The 19,113-nt window shown below is 43.9% G+C and overlaps 1 protein-coding gene across 3 annotated transcripts in view; it reads left to right on the top strand.

Moving 5' to 3' along the window:
- Positions 1–19,113, top strand: part of add3a (adducin 3 (gamma) a) — a 42,030-nt gene that overhangs the window by 7,657 nt on the left and 15,260 nt on the right. For all 3 annotated transcript variants that reach the window (XM_037098100.1, XM_037098092.1, XM_037098110.1), the window contains exons 3-8: positions 10,872–11,010; positions 11,797–11,948; positions 12,038–12,118; positions 16,415–16,564; positions 16,765–16,908; positions 17,743–17,841. In XM_037098100.1, coding sequence (XP_036953995.1) covers positions 10,872–11,010; positions 11,797–11,948; positions 12,038–12,118; positions 16,415–16,564; positions 16,765–16,908; positions 17,743–17,841 — 765 coding nt within the window. The remainder of the gene's footprint in view (positions 1–10,871; positions 11,011–11,796; positions 11,949–12,037; positions 12,119–16,414; positions 16,565–16,764; positions 16,909–17,742; positions 17,842–19,113) is intronic.

The following is a 19,113-nucleotide window of genomic DNA, read 5'->3' as shown; positions in this document are numbered from 1 at the left end:
CACAACCAAGTGATTTCTGAAGATGTTACAGCAGCCATTGCATCACATGTGCAAGTGTGTTTGTGCTTGTCATGTTGTGACACTGGCCACAGAATCACAGCAGTCAGCCGCCTGCTAAAACCCTAATATAACCGCCAGCTACCACACCCTCGCCACTGCTGGAGCTCTCCAAGTGCCCTCCAGGCCAGAGGCTCTCGTGTTGGGTCAGGTTTTGCTGAGGTAAACAACTCTGTGAGCACAGGGTATGTTTCATCCAACAGGCATAATGTTGTGGTTTGATTTTCTTTCCTTGGAGGTCTAGATCTTTTGAGACTTAATGTTGCTCTACTTGCCAGATTTGACTGAAGTGCTAAAGGTACCGTTAAGAGGCTGGAGCCCCTTTGGAACCACACATGGGAATTATTCAGGCACTCTTGGTGCTGTAAAGGCACAGTATTGGGGTAGTTTATCTTTGCAGTAAGTTTGTATATGGCTGCAACCTCTGCAAAAATCAGAATGTGGTGCAAAGTTTCACAGTGAAACGCACACACCATCCGCCATAGTTCTCTGAGATTGACTGAATATTTGCCGTACTTCATGGATCAGTTTGTAACTCAACCCCCGGACTCTGGCAATAACAGTCCAACTTTGCTCAGTTGACCTTAGACAAAGGCAAGCTTATGGCGTCATGCGAAGATGACACAGTGCTGTCCTACCTTACTGTTTGTATGTTGCCCTTTTAACAGTTGCATCGCCTCGTGTGGGGATTTTACAACAAGCCTCCTGCCTTTCAGCTCAGCCTGGCATTAAGTATATTTACTCTGTAATATTGACTTAAGGCTGGTCTCTGACTGAAGTGCTCCTCTGTGTTTACAATCTGTTCGTACATTTGTAGAGATAAGGTGTGTGTGTGTGTGTGTGTGTGTGTGTGTGCGTGTGTGTGTGTGTGTGTGTGTGTGTGTGTGTGTGTGTGTGTGTGTGTGTGTGGTATGCATTTGAACTTTGAATTACTTTCAAAGTGACAAATACAAATACTGAAGGTTTCAGAGTCAGCAGGGACAAAATATAGAAAGTTAAAGTCAGGTAAAGGATATGGTTGGAATTTCAGCAATCTCATGAATGAATGTTACTGACAAGTAACGTAATACAAGCCTGGTAGTGTGTATCTATGTGTATGTGTGTCTGTATGTGTGTCTGTGTCTGTGATATTGGGTAGTGGCTGCCGTGGTTTGGCCTGTTCGTTTTAAGCCTTAAATGTGATCCGCATTCTGCACATGCCCAGTGTGGTTTCCTTGGCACGCTGTGTTTTGTGCCAGATGTCTGGAAGGGCAGCAGCATGGTGCTGCTGATGCAGGTTTCCACTTGATACTCTCTGTATCTTTGTGTCTGTGTACGTGATTGAGCACCACAAGTGCAGTGAGGGGTGAGCAAATCAGGGAGTTCATTAAAGGACCTGCTCCAAGTCAGTTGCAGGACGTCATTGAGCGTCTGTGGCTGACCATCATTGGTGTTTTTTGCAGTGAGTCTGGCACAGCTGGCTCCAGTGGGTCCTTATCAGCAGCGATTCATCGTGTTGATTTAACTGGCAGAGCCAGTCAGTGAGACAGAGCTGTCCGACTGGCTTTTTAGCCTCAGCGATCCCACAATCAGTGGACCACAGCCCATTAAGGGCAAGCTGCAGGGTTGTATCAAACATAATATTGATATAGATATGTATTTCACATCACTGTGAACATCATGTGTTTGGGATGTTTGTCTTTGAGAAACCAGGCTACTGACTAGTTATTACAATGCTAGAAAATACAAGAATGCTGCCAAAAGAGCAGAATATTGGTTCTAGTTGTTGTGTTGTGTTTAGGTGTCATTTGAAGCCATGCTCTGCTTCAAGTTGGCTCTCATTCTTGGTTCATCTTCGTCTAATCTCATGTTGAATATCAGGGTTAATTAAGATATATTAAAACTGACATGAGCTTTCAATTGGGGCAAAACTATTGCATTACTGAACTCCTAGCTGCTGTAATCAGTATTGACAATCAATCAGATAACATTGTTCATTGTGAGAGACATTGCTCATAATGATGGAATCCATATAGTTTTCACTTGACACTGCAGTTCCCATCAGCTCGACAGAGTGTTGCAGCATTTCAGCTCATTGTTCCCTCGTTACAGCCCACAACTTGTCTGTTCTGGTTTACTCTCACTGTTTCCAGCAGCACTAGGTAGCTGTCACCAGCAAAGTTTTGATAAACCCAATGTGAACTATCTGCTTAGCACCGAACAGCAGACAGAAGTTAATGAAGAAGTGGAGCATGTAGAGGCTAAAGCCAGAGATTTAGCTCAGACATGCCAGATGGTTTGTTCCACAGAACCATCTTAGAAGTCACTCTCAGAAATTGTTTGGAAAAGGCACTTTCAACAAATACCAGGCAGGTGATTGGACAACCTGTCTATCAACATTTATCACAGGCTAACTTCAACCAAGCAGATCAACAGTAGGAGAGTGCTGCGACCAGCAGAGCCAGGTGGTAAATCAAACTCATAACAAGATCGTTTCCTAGTTCTGTTAGCATCTATGCTAACCTATCAAGGAGCCGCTAGCCGTCACTAGCTGCCAGTAGTTCCTCATAGTACTCTGACTGGTCCAACACTTGTTTGTTTGGCCACAAGTGCTTATTTTGAAGCCTGCCAAGATGTAGTCGTGTGATCACACTGTCGTTTGATGGTGTAACCGACATCGCCGTCATCATCATAATTGATGTTGCTTTAGGACCATCACTGGACCAGATTTAGCTTTGCAGGATTTTTGGATTCATCTGCTTTCAAAGGTTAGATTGAGACCAAAAACAGAGCTAAAAAGGAGACAGTATTCCCACTCACATGCATCGGGTAGCCAAAAACATGACTCCATGTTTGTTCAAAGCAAGAGCTTAATATGTAGCAGACAACAACGTTATGAAGTACAAACTTTTTTGCTGTTCTTTTCTCTGTTTCGTACCATTTTCAGTCGAGTACCTTTGGACTTCTTGACCAATAAAGGCTATTTGTTTTCGACACTGATTACTGTAATTTCACCGGCTGGGCGTCATAGGCTACCCACTGGTGTGTTAGACTTGCGGTCATGCAGTGTTATGCATATTATTCCCTCTTGATGTGGTTTTGAACTTCAGCCAACCAGCTCTCATTCAGCAGTAACAGGTGGCTCCCTGCTGGCGGCAGAGTGTTTCCAGCCTTGACATCAGGACAGTTGGCCTCTCAGAATCATATTCATCAACAATAGCAATAACAAGTGTGTGTCAACAGCTGGACACGCACACGTGTCCTCTCTCTCTCTCTCTCTCTCTCTCTCTCTCTCTCTCTCTCTCTCTCTCTCTCTCGTTCCCTTCTTTCTCAGCCTGTTGCTCTCTCATGTTCAGCTATAACAACAACAACAAGTCCCCAGCTGGGGGTCCACACATGTGCCTCCCTCTCTTTTCCTTCCTCCTCCATTCTCTCTCTCTCTCTGCTTGTTTTCATTCCAGTGTTATGGGGACGAGCGGCGGCTGCAGATTACATGTTTTCTAGCGCGCCAATGGCAGGTTGTATTTAAAGTCGGACCAATATAGACCAGGCGGGACTGAATCAACTCGGATGACTTTTCCACCCACTTCATTCATGCAGCAGTGTTTACTTTTCGCAGTCAAAGTCTACAGCTGAGCCTTGAACCCTTTTGTACCATCTAGTCCCGTCAGGCTGTGTACATAATCCGCATTTTCAGCATGAAAGGTGGTAATGTTTTCACGTCTCCTGTAGAAATCAGAGTAACAAAATCCTCAAGATTTTAGATGTAGGGAATAGCATTTGAAATACGTAAATACTGTTAATTTGTTGTTGCATTCAAGTCCATATGAAACATCTTTTTGAGATTATCTAGATTCCATGTTGTGACATATTTCTTAGAGAAACAGGATGGGCAGGCTGGACGTAAAACGTTTGAGCGTTAAAAAGTGGGCGTGAGTAATGTGGTGAACATCCAGACACACGCAGGCATGCATACCATGCTGTTGCTAGCTAGCTAGATGAAGTTGTGCTGTTAACAGTTGATTAATTTATAAGTGGATGTCAAGAGATTAGATTAGATTGGATTTGGGATTTTTTTCTGTTTTAATTTGCTTTGTTGCTAAATTTAGGCTATTAAGGCTAAATTAAGGCAAAGTAGCTGTTACGTTTTAAGAAAATGTACCAGCAGCTGTGTTTGATCAAACCTCTTTGGATCACAAACACTCGTCATTAAACACAACAGACCCTTTGGAGAATGTGAATCCTCTCTAAATGAGTTACTTAAATTAACCCTAAAGTAAAGACACTTGTTGCAGCGCCTTGCAATCCATCCTCTCCAACAACACAGAACTGTATAACCGAGTGCTTTTTTTCCCCTTATTGAGCATCTGTCTAACATGTGTGTCGGTCACTATAACTTCATTCATTTAATATTTTAAACTTGTATGAGGACGGAAGACAGAAGAGGAAGTGAAGGATTTCTCCTAGGGCTTTTGGTGGTAATGTTGGTTAACATAAATAGCATTTTGTATGACATACAATGATTGAAATGAGCCTCAGGGTGGTTTGTGAGGCACACTGTGGTGCCTTTCTGAGCTTGGATAAAGATTCTGGCTGCAAATCTCAAGTCTCATGATGTCATGGTCGGTAAATCATGATATTAATTTGTTGGTGTTAAATAGTGTGGTTCAGCCTCTCTTTATGTTTCTCTGAAGCTGCTGGGAACTGGGTTGCCCTGACGTTATTTGCGAAACCAAAAAGTCAAGAGGTCAGAATCGCCTCAGAAAGCTTGAAATTGAATCAGATGAAATTGAATTTGAGTTGAACGTCCACATGCTGCTGCTATTTTCTGCATCTCTGCTCGTCTTGCTTTTACCCCGGCTATTAGGTTTTTTCTCTCCTCCTCTCTCTGCTTCTTGTGGCACAGTTTGTTCATCATCCATAGAAATGATTTACTGATGCCAAGTGGTAAATTTACTCAGCCTCTTTTGCAGTAGTCCAGTGGTTTTCAGAGGAAGTTCACATTTTCTCCTCTTCCCCCCTCACTTGCCAGAAAACACAAGTGGATAATTTGTGACGCTTTGCGAAGAAACCCTACGTGTGTGGCAAATGCCACGACCGTTCTCTATGATGTTTCCCCCTTTTTCTTTTTAAAGTCCTGAAGGTCTCATTTGATAGAACATTAGTGGTTGAACTCACTCCAGAGACTCTTTTTTTTTTTTTTAACCACCGCCTCTCTCCTTTCGAGCTGTGTCTGAGCCGCTGTGTTTCAGTTTTTGGCATGTCACAACATTTCTTGGGTGCTGAACTTTGCAAAACCTCCAGCAGTGTAGCAGTGCCCTCAGGATTAGAGGGTAACACACTGAAATGTCACTAAGTCCACTTGAGCTCATGTGCAACCTCAAAATGATTGGCCAGAAGTCAAAAGGATCCCCTCTGCGCATTAGCTTGTGTCAAGTCAGTGTTTCTTCTGTCCTTTTATCAGTGACATTCATTCTGTCATGAACAGCCTTTGACTCAGTTTTAGTACCACTCCAATCCCTCGCTTCATGATGCATGAAATAAAAGTCTGAGGTATCAGAATTGTTAAAAGTAACAGGACACCCAGTATATCTAAATCATGCACTGACAGAATTTATTGTCACTATTGTCTTTATTGTTATGGTTTAAGAATCTGATCGATGTAGATGATCTCCTCTGCTCTGCTCTCCCTTCGCTCCCTGTCAGGGTGAGCAAGTTCATCCCTCAAGGAAAAAGGGCAGAGAGTTTATGCAGCGATGGAGCTGCAGTCAGGCACCAATTTCACTGGCGCACACTCTGGGATAAGATGGGGCGATCAATAGCGCTGGCAAGATTGCAGGCAGGCACTCTCCTACTTTGTAACACTGTCACGCTGGTGGCTTGAAAGAACAGCATTGTGCTGACATAACCAGGGAGGCTGTAGCTGAAATTACAGGCCTCACCTGTTCTGTGTATGTATGAGTGTTTCTGTGTGACTGTGTGTGTGTGTGTGTGTGTGTGTGTGTGTGTGTGTGTGTGTGTGTGTGTGTGTGTGTGTGTGTGTGTGTGTGTGTGTGTGTGTGTGTGTGTGTGTGTGTGTGTGTGTGTGTGTATTTCCTTTTAACCATCTTCTCATGCACGTCTGTATGTAAAAGTCTTCTTCTGAAAAGTATCTACTGGGATTTCTGCTCAGGCTTTGCTGAGGTCACACCCGTGGTTTGGTTTATTCGGCCAGTTGAGATGAATGTAACTTGAGCGTGGATGAAAATGCAGGTCACCATGTTCTTCCAGGTGAACCGTGGTACAGTTTCTAGTAGTCAGAAATCTAATCTAACCTGCAACAGGAAATGACCCCAAAGCAAACTGTACACAGGTATAAGAAAACAGAAGTTGACATTTGATATTCAGCTGTTAAAGCCTTGTTTACTACAGTGCAAGCTACTTATTGCTGTTGTTTCCAAGCCCAGGGTTTTAGTGTAGTGACTCAGATCAAACCCTAATTGGTTCATTTCACAAGAAGACGGGAGTGTGCGTGAGGTAATGCGACACACACTTCTTTTGATCAGTGCACAAGCACAGGCGTGCAGGATCACCGGCTTCGCTTCAAACAAAGTCATAAAAGTCTTGTCTTCCTTTCCCACACAATGACGTATGGCAGTTGAAGCGTCACCTGCGTCTGTAACAATGACAGAGCCAGAAACAAGGGAATCATAACCGAAGGAAACTTCTCCGGAAGTCAAATGACACAACTTCTTGGAGAACTAGAAATGTCCTGTGAGAGTGAGAATTCCAAGAAAAGTTTATTTTTTCCCAGATGATCCAATATGTGCATGTGAAAGTGTATTTTTGTCCACCATCTAGTAAAGTCCAAAGAATTCTTTTTCAGCAAGCATCTGCCCAGATGTCATGTCCTTGAATGAGGCATGAATCCTGACAGTTCATTCAGATTGACCTGTGGCGGAAACCAAAGGATTATTTCTCAGCATAAACCAATCCTCACCTTGAGAGAGAATGTCCAAAACATATCTGTGTCAGACTCTTTAAAGCCTCAGATGTTTGATTTATTCAATCAGACTTTTGTTACTCAAAGGAAGTGGCAGTGTTTTACTACTCTCCCCACTCTCAGGCTGCTCCACTGAGGGGTTGGCCAGTCTCCAATCTGCACATCAGCTTAATTCTCTCAAGACCGCCACATTTCCATTTTGAAAGATTAGCTTTTGCCATTTCGCAGCAGTCACGGAAACACTTTTTCATTTCTCTGATTGGATAACATTTTTTTTCCTTCAGTAAGTGGAGAGACCTGCTTAGTCTGTTCGCCCGTCAGTGATTTTAATCTGACATGGAAGGCGTTTGTGTTATTTTTCACTCCATGGGTTGAGTGTGCTGTAACTGGGATGATGTGATATAATGCCATTTTGAAGGGGTCACCTTACTTCCTGTTCTTTGGGTCAAAGGAGAGGCATAATCAGAGTGGAGCAGTCACGCCACAGCAGCTAAAAAACACACACAATGTGTTGTTTTTATAAATGCAGATGTGGGGGTTGTACTGAAATATTAATGATACGATCCACATTCGGCCACAGGATTAATCTGTTTAGATGATGGGAATCAAATCCCTGCTGTCATAATCTTCTTGGGAATGCACACACAAATTGTAGAGCAGATGCCTGCTAGTGTGTGTGTCTGTGGATGTGTGTTATTGTGGGTTATTCTAATAGGTTTCATTCCTAAATGCTGTGAGTCTGGTGTGGTGTTGAAAGTTTGTCTGAATGCGGTCAGACATCATTTTTAAGAACAGTTGAACCTGTACCTACAGTATGTCTTGAAGCAAACAATTTGTGATTATAAAAGTTGCTTTATTCTTTGCTTTATTCTTATTTTTATCTTAACAATTAATTACAGGGCACGTTTATGAGAAATGTGATCGCTCATAGTGATGAACTCCAGATATTGTTTAAGCTTGTTATATCTCTTCACTGATTTAAAGCACCTTTTATTGGGGTTTGTCTTTCACTCTACAACTTTAATGTTTTGGTTCGGTCTCTCTTCCTGTGTCTGGTCATTTTCATGAAAAAAAGGGTTACAAACTGTCCTGAAAACCTGGGTTCAACACTTTGAACTCTTTCTGAATGAACAAAGACTGACATTTGAAAGGGAGTCCTCCTGAAACATTTTTTAAGAGCAACCAGTGTCAAGCTAGCTGAGAGTGTCAAGCTGACGTGAAACCTCCAGCACAGATCAAATATAGAGACCCTTCTAGTCGAGTCATGAGCACAGAATCTGCCCGAGGGACAAGTGTCTGTGTTCTGGCCCCAGTAAACTGCGTCTTTGGCACAGTGGCTCCAATGCCAATGTGACGGCGCAGTCTGAAACAGAAATGCCCAGAACAACAACAGCAACTGAACACAAAAAACTCTGACCCGCCACTGTCAGACATCCGCAACAGGCCGGTTGTCACAGCAACCTTGCCACTAGGGACGGAGGAATGTCTGGCCTGGGATCAGAACCAGCGGTGCTCCGGGACTGTATGTGTCCTGACACGGGGGGGGGGTTGCTCCACTTTTAACAAAACACCCCCACATGGGCATAAAACCCATTCGCGTATCACTAATGGAGCATCCTGTGTGGTGAGACGAGGGGAAGTTATGCGTCAGAGATGGTTTTTCGTACACAAATGCAGCTCCTTTGGGAACGTGCGTGAAGCACTGAAATGAAATAAAGGCATGAATATTGGATGCGTCGAGTATTGGCCTGCTGGAAGAGTCATCGCATGGAAAACAGTGTCATGGCCTATTTTCACTCCCAGACTGTGCTCACTTTGCCACAGATTTCCATTAGAGGTTTAAAATTTCCAGCAGGAAGTTCAAGTGGATTCACAGTCGGCAAGCTTTGTGACGAGATTAAGTTGATTCAGAGTCAGGACCAGACAGACAGCAGTGTGAATGTATTTTGAAATGATAAATTAAGGGATTGGGCATTAAGGGATTAAGGACACGTACCTGCAGGGGATCCATACCACACACCTGCATTTTGATGTAGAGGTCCATGACTGGTGCTTTACACTGGTAAAAGCCTTCATGCAGGATAAAGAATAGGATGGTCAACCACAAGGAGGACATATGTGTGAAGGAAAGTATTCGTTAACATCCAGTAATGACTATGACACAAAGAAGTATGAGTAAAACTATACATACAGAGCAAAAACAGATCTAAAATGACGCCAAAGCAAGCCTGGTAATCATTTATATGTAGCACAGTGCGATGGTGTAAATGGTAAGCTTCTGTTGGTGTGGATTTTTTTAACCTTCAAAATCTTTTACATGCACAGGAACATTAATATCACACTGAAGGAAAGGGAGAAAGTACAAGAAATGCATAATCAGTCTCCTTTAATAGTGCTCAAAGTACAGAAAGCTCTAGGTTAACATGGCAACAATGCTTCTGCTCGAGGCTGCTCTGCTAATAAACTGTTGTTAAGTGGAACTGACCTTGTATTAAACTAGAGACATGCTCGAAAGCAAATAGATGTCAGATCAAGGTGTCCTGATATGGAATATAACAGACTCAACAGCAGAACTGTCACCTGCCAGTACTGTTTCAACTTCCACTTTGTTCATCGTGTCTCTGTATCAGAGCATCTCATCACTTTTTTAACTTAAACTAATGTGCTTTTCAAGTGCTACAAAGTTTCACAAGAAAGAAACGACGTCTGTAGTGCTCGCCGCTTTAATTACAGTGGCTGCAGGCGAGAGGTGAGTGTGCCTCCTGAGAGGTTAACAACCTTATTAAGATTATGAGCCTCTATACAGCCAGTATTGCCTGCTGCTAGTCTGCAGCCGGGCTTTGACTGCACCTGTCATAAATATAACATGTCTGAACATGAACAGTCACTCAGACATAAGCACCCAGGCTTCCTGTCATGATCTTCCCTGTGAGAAGTGATGTGCATGAAGAGGAGTATTTGCTTCGAAGGGAAGTGAATGCATAAAATCATACAGTACTTTATATGATGTAACAAAACCAGCTGTGTGTGTGTGTTTGTTTGTGTCTGGTCTTACATAAGAGCGGTTAGCATATACTGGACTGTGTCTGTGGGTTCAACAGATGACTGTAGTGTGGACGCGAGGATTAGCCACACACACACTCTCAAACCAAGAAGCAGCCAATAGTAGCACGGGCTGCGAGCTAGCCGGACATCCAATCCTGACTCAGCGCGTTGGGCAGCCGGCCTATCCTGAGCCAGCTTCATGGAGCGTTTGAGGTCGATTCAGATTGACACCCGAGGAGTGTGTCTAATCTGTGATTAACACGTCTCCCTCGCTCTTCCTCTCTTTATTCCCACTCTTCCTGTCCCTCTTAATGTTCCCACATCTTTTTACTCTTTCATCCTCCTGTCATGGCTAATCCCCTGTTCCCTCTCTCTACTCCCCTCTACTCTAATCTGTCTCACCATCGTTTCTCTCCCACTTTTCATCTTTTACATTTCATTACAGTTCATGGAAGTTGATTTGCCTGGGAAGACTCATTTATTCCACTTTGAAGATGGCTTCAAAGTGGAATAAATGAGAAATGTTATTCTTTCACTGTTTAAGGTGCACAACACATGATTAAGATTACTAATCTTGTGACCAAAAGTAAAGATCTTCATATTTGGATATTGTCCATCTTCAGGTTTCATATCGTTCTTTAAAAGTCACATGAGATTACTAATTCTAGAAGGCTTTTTGGTGTTGGAAAAATAGTTTTTCCCATGTAGGGAAATCCGAGTAGGCAGCGTCTAGTTTTTGACAATTTGTGTCGTCTCTGTGTCGCATTGTGTCCTCTCTCAACTCTTCCTCCCTCCTCTTCTCTTCCAGGCCTTCAAAGAGGAGTTGGAGAGTTTGATCCAGGAGCAGCAGCGGAAGGGGAACAACCCCACCGGCCTGCTGGCCCTCAGACAGATCGCTGACTTCTTCATGGCCAGCTCAGTGGCCGGCTTCAACACCTCCCCCCTCAGTGAGTACCCACAGTCCTGTGGCCTGTCACCCGGGGCAACCAGACACTAACATTCACCACAACATGCCACCCTTGCCCAGGCTGCAGCCGCTTTGAACTGCACTGAAAAACAAAACAAGGCGTCGGTATGTGAACGGAGGCGATCCGTACTCAAACATGAGGTTTGTGCGCTCAAGGGCAGAAATACCCCGAGACGACCCAACCCCAGACTCCGGAAGAGCTGCGCATATTTTCTCTGGGGTTCGATCCTTTGTGAATTCTGTCCAGGAGTCCACATGTGAAGTCTGCTTCTAATCACAGCGCTGGAATGCACGACTAATGCTGAATTACACGTTAAAGGCAATATAGCAGTTCGGTTTAGCTCTTCCTTAAAATACATGCGTAATGAGTAAGTCGAAGTGGGCGTCGGCGGTAAACAAAGTGTTCAAGGTTGGAGTGTTGTTTACATCACCTCTGCGTGGAAATTGAGACTCGTGGAGCCAGATGTGACCGATACCTCGTTCGATAGACAGACAGATGTCGGACAGTGGTCGTGTGTGGCTGTCAAAGTAAGCAGAGGGGGATGAAAGTTTATGCTGTGTGACCTCCAACACACAACTGAAGTCAGTCTGTTCTAGTAGACGTGAATGAAAAGAAGAAAATGTTGTCGAAAGTGAGCTCTCCAGGTCTTTTTGATTATAAAGCAGGTTTATTTCTTCTGTAAATACTGTAAAAGTATCAAATCAATAAATCCACACAGACAGTTTTTTCTCCTTGATAAATCAATCATGTCTTTTCTTTGTTTAGGTATGGGGATGGTCACTCCCATCAATGACATGTACGGAGTGGAAACCAGCACGATGGTGAAAGGCGAGAAGCTGACGCGCTGTAAACTGGCCAGCCTCTACAGACTGGTCGACCTGTTCAGCTGGGCGCACTTCGCCAACTCCTACATCACAGTAAGATGCTGCAGCCGAGAGCCCAGCTGAATCCCCCGTCTTACGGTTTAGCTCTCTGTATTTACTCTCGACTTTTTTTCTCGTCTCAGGGTCGAATCAGCAAAGAGCAAGACCACATCCTCATCATCCCCCGAGGGCTGTCATTCGCCGAGGCGTCTGCATCAAACCTGGTAAGACACAAGACGCTGTGGATTGTTCCGCAACGTAGCTATTTAATTATATACTCAGCCTTTAAAACCTGTGATTGTATTTCAGCTGTAAAATACCAAGAAACAGCGAAAATAGGAGAGGTAATTTAATTGAACTGAACAAAAGTCTAATCTCATGAGTTGAAGTTGAAGTGAAGGCTTCTGAATTGAGAGGTGGGTTGCCTTTCTTTTTTTTAAGAAAACTAAGATCGACATTTTTACCCAAGCGTTTGCGTAGCTTTTGAATTGTAACAGTAGGAAGTAAGATCCCAACAACGAAGCTACTATTTACACATTTGATTTCAGAGCTTAGCGAGCTACAGTGAAACACAACCAATGTCCGTGTCAGCGTCCTTTGTCTGTGTATGTTTGCCGACGGTCCTATTGCTGTTCTGACCTTCACTGGATGGGACTAATGCTTTTCCACTTTGCTTAATCAGCCTTTGACTTCCTTCAATTTACTTCCTTGAATTGTACGAGGGGGAAAAATACTAGATGAACCTTATGTCGGCGCCACAAAGTACAACGTGCCTCCTTTTCTGTCACTGTACATGTGATTGTCATGTTCAGTGTCCCTGGCCTCCCTGCTCTCAGCCTGCTGCTCTCCAGCTCAGCAAATATTGTGTTTCAGGCTGTTTGTCCGTCTGGTTTCGGCTCAAAGAGTACACACGTCGTCACAGCGCTGGGCAATGCCGTGTCAATAGACGTGCAGTAACGTGTGTAATAATCTGTCGGCAGCCTCGTTTTCTTCTGAGCTCCCTCTCATTCAGTTTCTATTTCCATCTGCTTGTCTGTGGCTGTTTTCCTCTTTCTCTCACTCTACTTTCTCCCTGTGGTTCCCATCCAGATGTGCATTTCTGCATATTCCGATGTATCAAGTAGAAAAAAAAGCTGAAAAGACACAAATTAATGAGTGTTTCTTAGTGTAAAAAAAAAAAACGCCTGATTTTTGGTATGAAAATCAGAATTCAGGCGTAAGTGGTTTTGTAGACAAATCATATTATTCTCCATCCTCTGTTCTGTCTGTGTTTTTAAACTTATCTCCTCGTTTGTCTCTAACACCTGTGCAAACATACACACACCTGTGTAATGTGGCTCCAGGTGTATGATGTGATGGTAGCCATACTGCTTACGGTATGTCACAGTTATTTTAGTTAATTTGGCACATATTCATCAGTGCTGATCCTAACTACCTGCTTTAGGTTAACTAAAGAATAAAGACCGGTTTACTGTTCTGCTCTGTAAACAGATTAATGAATTGTCTGTATAACATCTGGCTCAACTTAACAACCCCACAGAGATGTCGGGGCTGCTGCTAGCTGCCTCAAAATAAGTCCAGATGCCGCACTGTCCCTCAAGTATGAGACTTTGGTTAATGTTATTTCAAAGCTCCACACTTGTAAGTCACCTGTCTTTTTTGCTAACAGATTAAATATTCCATGTGAAACATTACAAGATTTATATCAGTGCAAAAGCGATGTTGCTTTGACTCAGTTCAATTGAACAGTCTAACTACTAAAAGCAGTTGAATTAAAGTACTCTTGAGCGGCTACTAAACAGACAAACATATAGTTAAACAGCTCATTTTGAAACGTTTTGCTAACAGCTAATTAAAGAACAAATTGTAGCAGGCAGCGCACCAAAGTGTAAGCACAAGTCATCATTTAAAAAAAAAGTATTTTCAGCTTGTGCGTCTGGACCACATCCATCTTCACTGTGGTTGTCTATACGAGCGCAACTGACCACGACGAGTCACAACAAAATGATGTCGTCTGGCACTTTCTCATCGCTCCGACTGTGTTTTAGTCTGTTTGTGTTTTGATCCCAGTCCGTCTCTGCTGAGTCTCTCTATAATCTCCTCCCCTTCTTCTCTTCGCTCAGCCTGTTTTGATCTAGTGATCTCTATAGTTTAACACAGTTGAGTTCAAGTGTTTAGAGAGGTGAACAGATTGATTAGGAGGAGGTCAGCCAGAATAAAGAGTGCCAGAGGTCGTGTCGGGGTCAGCTGGGCGGAGGCTGGAGTTGAGTTGGCTTTGGTCAGTTTCCATCTGCCTCACCCTCCCGACCTCTTTATTTGAGCTATGAGATGAAGGCCAGGTCATTTGAGTCACAAAAACAAATTCACAGTTTGGTCCATCTGAGTGTTCTAGGCTCATCTTTTAGTTGAGTTTGATGTCAGTGCAGTGATAAAGATCAACTTTGTGTCAGGGGGTCAGAAGTTTGAAGCCAAGCTGTTTAATTTGAATCGCCTCGTTCAACTTCTTCCTCAGGCCCAGCTCTCCTGGACTCTTTATGATCTGCTTTCTAACCAGCCGTGTCACATTTAAGATTCTTTCTGACACGTCCTTTGGCATCTTTGTATAATTAGAAGTGCTATGTCTGTCAGAAGGGCCCCTCAGCATTGGGGCCACTCTGACTGACGGGCTGCAACACTTTGAAGGGCGTGACAGGGCGAACTAATACTGTCCTGTACATGTGATGTGCAAACCGATCGATGTTCGATTCGCCTGACAGCTGGCCGTGTCTGTTTGTCTGAGAGACAAAGATGGCCGTAGTTAGTTACGCTCGGCTGGTGCCATTCACTTTCCTCTGCTGCTTGAAAGGATCAATAGACAGTAATCCATCCAAACGTCCACACGGCTGTTAACAGGCAGAGCACCACAGAGGATGTGTCTCAGGGGTTTTTCAGCCTGAGTTGACCCAGAGATCACCAGCAAGCTGTGGACTCCGCCCTGGTGTTTTAATTCATCAATACTTTTTTATATCAGTGCCAGAAAAAAAAATTGAGTGCAGTGCCCGTTCAAAACGTGCCTGATCAATTGCTTGGCCTCTTGCATCGGTAGAGTTCCCTATATATTCGAACATTCTTGATATTGTAAAAGTGAAGTTTGTCCAAATTGCAGCAAATTCGGCACTGCACTTCCTCAGGTCCTCATCCACAAACCTGCCAAGTGTGAAGTAGCTCGGCTGAACGGTTCTCCAGACATGCAAAGTCAGACAGACATAGATTCCCTGCTTTATAAGCAAACGAAACATGTTTGTTTGATGAATATAGTCACGTTTGACATGCTGTTAATATTACCCACCATGTACCTCAGCCACTGAGTTACATTACAACAACAAATAGTTCTTAGCCCTGTGATATTTATTGGTATGAATAATATGGTTCAGAGAAAATTGTGAGTCAGCAAAAGGTCCTCACAGAAATGTCTTATTTGGACGAACCGATTATTTCTAATTCAACTTCAAACTCAGTTTTAAGGAGGCTGGTGAGGGTTAGCCTATTGGGGTGCACACAGTCTTTTCTCTGCAGCGCCCCTCCCCTGGTATATCCTCTTCTATTATTTTACTTCTGGAACACAGTTTTCCTCAAGGAAGTAGCAAAGTGCAGCACATACGTAAAATATGAGACCCATACATGGTGTACTGGGTGTATTTCATTAGCCTCCGACCCGATGATGGATGTCCTTTCCTGTTGTGATAACACACACTTGGACATAGTATTGTGAAAGAGAAATGTGAGCCCGCAGGTTCTGGTTTGCATCACAGAACAACATGTGGTTACAGTGATGGTAACGTTGTTAAAGGTCTGCAGGCAAAGATGTGTTTGGTATTAGGTTTTACAGCGAGGACTGACATCTGCAGCCGGCCTCGTCCTCGCTCAGTCTCCGTCTCCTTGTCCAGTTATCTATCTTTATTCTCTGATTTTCTCTGGTTATCCAGCTCTCTTCCCTCCGGGCCTCTACCTCGATCATTCTCGCCATCGCTCTTTTCCTCCCTCTCCTCTCCTGTCCTGTAATCTAATAACTGCCAACTGGCCGGTAATTAAGTTGTCATAGTAAAAGGACGTCATGTCCACTCCCCAACTACATTATGTGTCCTGGTAATGCTCCAATTCATTTGATGGAGAGGAGCGGACAGCGGGGAGGAATCGTTGATAATGCGATTGCTGTCGTCACGCTCATCGATTCTGACTTGTGTTCATGTCTTCTTCATTAATGTTGGCATGTTATCAGCCCTGTGTGTGTTACGTGTCAGTCTCTGGATGTGCTTTGCTGCCCCGGTATATTTGATTACACTAATCTGGGCATGGTTAGCTTTACAGTATGTCTCCCTCCGCTCTCTTCTGGCCTCATCATATTCATATTCCCTCCATTCTCAGGAGAGCCATCGAGAAGAGGCTGCTGTCATGCTTCTCAGAAAGCTTGTTCCGCTCGTGTTTGAGAGCCTGGAGCGTGAAGCATCCACTGAATTCTCCTCCTCGCCTTGTTTCCCCAGGTGAAGGTCAACATCATCGGGGATGTGATCGAACAGGGCTCCACCAACCTGAAGGTCGACCCCGTTGGTTTCAGCCCCCACGCTGCCATCTACTCCATACGTCCAGACATCCGCTGCATCATACACGTGCACACTCCTGCCACGGCTGCTGTAAGTTCATGTTACACCGGAAGGGTTTTCAAATAGAGGCTGCTGTCAATAGAGGAGGAGTTTCAAAGTGCTCTTCACACAGAGGCGTTAAGAGAAATGTCAGCCGCAGACTCAGATGAATGAAAGAGCTGTAACACTGTCAAAGCTTCTTATCTCTCACATGCCTCTGCTGCCTTCTTGTCACCTTTCTCCTGCTCTAGGTGTCATCTATGAAGTGTGGCATCCTGCCCATTTCCCAGGAGTCGTTGGTCCTGGGCGATATCGCCTACTACAACTACCAAGGCAGCCTGGACGACCAGGAGGAGCGAAGAGAGCTGCAGAAGGCACTGGGACCTACGGCGAAGGTAGGAAAAGCAAGGAGGACTGAGTGCTGAGCAGGGTCCTCCAGCTGGGAGAAAGGAATTGGTCTCCTAGTAGAAAAAAGAGTTGAATCGGCTGTCTTACAAATAGATGAGCAGCGAGTTAATTAACACATTATATTTCACTGAAGTTTAAAAAATTATACATTTTTTCATGTTTTACAAGGAGGTTGGTGTTTAGCTATTTCTTGTCAAGATGCAGCGACTTTGACAAATGAAAAGACATGTGAAGAGGTGAATATTCCAACTGTGAACATGCCTGTGATGTGTGGACGCCGTATCTCGGAAGGTATTTTTAACGTTCTCAAGGAAGGGATGTTTTTATTCCTTGTCCTTGCAGTCAAAAAAAGAGAAATGGGCTAATTATCCGGGCGTGGGGTACTTGGAATAGGAAACAGTAGCAAGACAGTCGAACCCACCAGTATCCTGTTGAAATGTCAGCGGCGTGTTGGTCGGCTTGTGCACCTCCTCATATCTGTGTCTGCATGTGCTTCCACCGTATAAGTGCCTTGCTCTTGGCTTCTCCGGAAATGATCACACATCTGCAGATTTTAAATTGGCACGAACGCGGAATTTGAGGGAAATTTCCGTTGCTGCTCTGTTGTTCCAGGTCCTGCTGTCGTCATCTGACAGCCCAACCCTTGTTGATAAATGGAATCAGAAATATTTTGGTGGTTCCGCATTTAATAAAGGGCACATTATTGTACAATGACAACAAAAGCAAGTCAGCCAAACTAGACTCCAAAAAAAGACTCTTTGAGGGGACAGTTGTGCTGCTCCTGATCACAGTTTCTCGTTGTGTGCGTGTGTGTGTTACAGGTTTTAGTGCTGAGGAATCACGGCGTGGTTGCTCTTGGGGAGACCGTCGAAGAGGCCTTTCACTACATCTACAATACCCAGTACGCCTGCGAAATCCAGGTACACACACAAACACAAACACACACACACCAGCGCACTCAAACTGGCACACTGCTACTGTTTTGGGTACCCAGCAAATTCCAGCACCACTCCCCTTCCCCTGCACGTGCATGAGACCAGCAGCTTTCCCACTAAAGCTAATCTCTCCACAGCCATTTTCACATTTCTCCACTCTCACTTTTTTTTCCTTTTTTTTTTTTCAACAACACTCCATAAATCCTAATCTCTAGCTTTGTTGAAGACATTAGCCAAACAGTCTTTCAGCTGGGCCATTAGAGGTCTGATGGAGGGAGGAACAGGCTGATGTGTTGTTGTTGATGTTGGTCCAAAGCAGCGTTTAGAGAAGGGTGGTCTTCTTCCTTTTTCTTTACTGAGCCAGTAGAAAGGCAGAGGGGATTTCAGGAGATCTAGGTCAGGCAGGAGAAGGGAATGATGAATTAGTCAGTATTGATTATCAGCCAACTATATCTTTGAAACCTCAGCCGATAAGACGTTGATGAATTCTGTCATCATGTCATCACCCTGTCACATGAGCAGTTATCAGAGGGCTTGTAGGATGATAGCCTTATAGTAATCAATTAAAGGTTGAAATAGTTTAAAGTAATTAATTAACAAGTTGAATATCTAAACTAATGGAGGAACATGTACAATAGTTAGCTACAAGTAACTGATAAATGAAATGGTTTGCTCAAACTCAGCAGTTAAACATTATCCACTAATGCGATCACACGACACCGCTTGTGTTGTGCAGCGGCAGAGCTTTGACAGGCGTCGTAACGTGTCGATGCTTGAAGTTGTTGCCATGTGCGGGGATTTCTCTGGTGTTCTGCTGTTGGGTCCTTGCATGTCTTTGTGTTCACTTGAGCGAAGGGTTTTAGAGATGCTGATGAGTCCCTCGCTGTAACAGACATACCAAATCTCCTGATTGACTCTCCCCCGGTCAAGCAAAAGAAAACATTAATCCATCCTGCAAAGCCCAGCTTAATTTCTATAAATAAATCCCCCCAACCATGTTTGTTGCCATGTACTGTATATTCCATGGTGCTGTGACAGCTTTAGATTGAGGGGTATCTCATTTAGTTTTTTTGGTAAATTACGTCTTTCTCACACGTTGAAAGTGGTCAGTCCTAAAAATGAAAACATGCCGATTCTCATTTTAGGTGGATGATCTAATGCCGTAGATGTTTGGTGACAGAACGGCCTTTCAGTTTGTGTTGCATAAGCCATCAGACAGTGGAGCCTCACATGCTTCCCGCTCTGTTTATCCCTCTC

Source organism: Acanthopagrus latus, chromosome 1 (assembly GCF_904848185.1).
Source record: "Acanthopagrus latus isolate v.2019 chromosome 1, fAcaLat1.1, whole genome shotgun sequence".
Lineage (NCBI taxonomy): Eukaryota > Metazoa > Chordata > Actinopteri > Spariformes > Sparidae > Acanthopagrus > Acanthopagrus latus.
The sequence above is the reverse complement of the archived record's forward strand: the minus strand, read 5'-3'. Positions and strand labels throughout refer to the sequence as shown.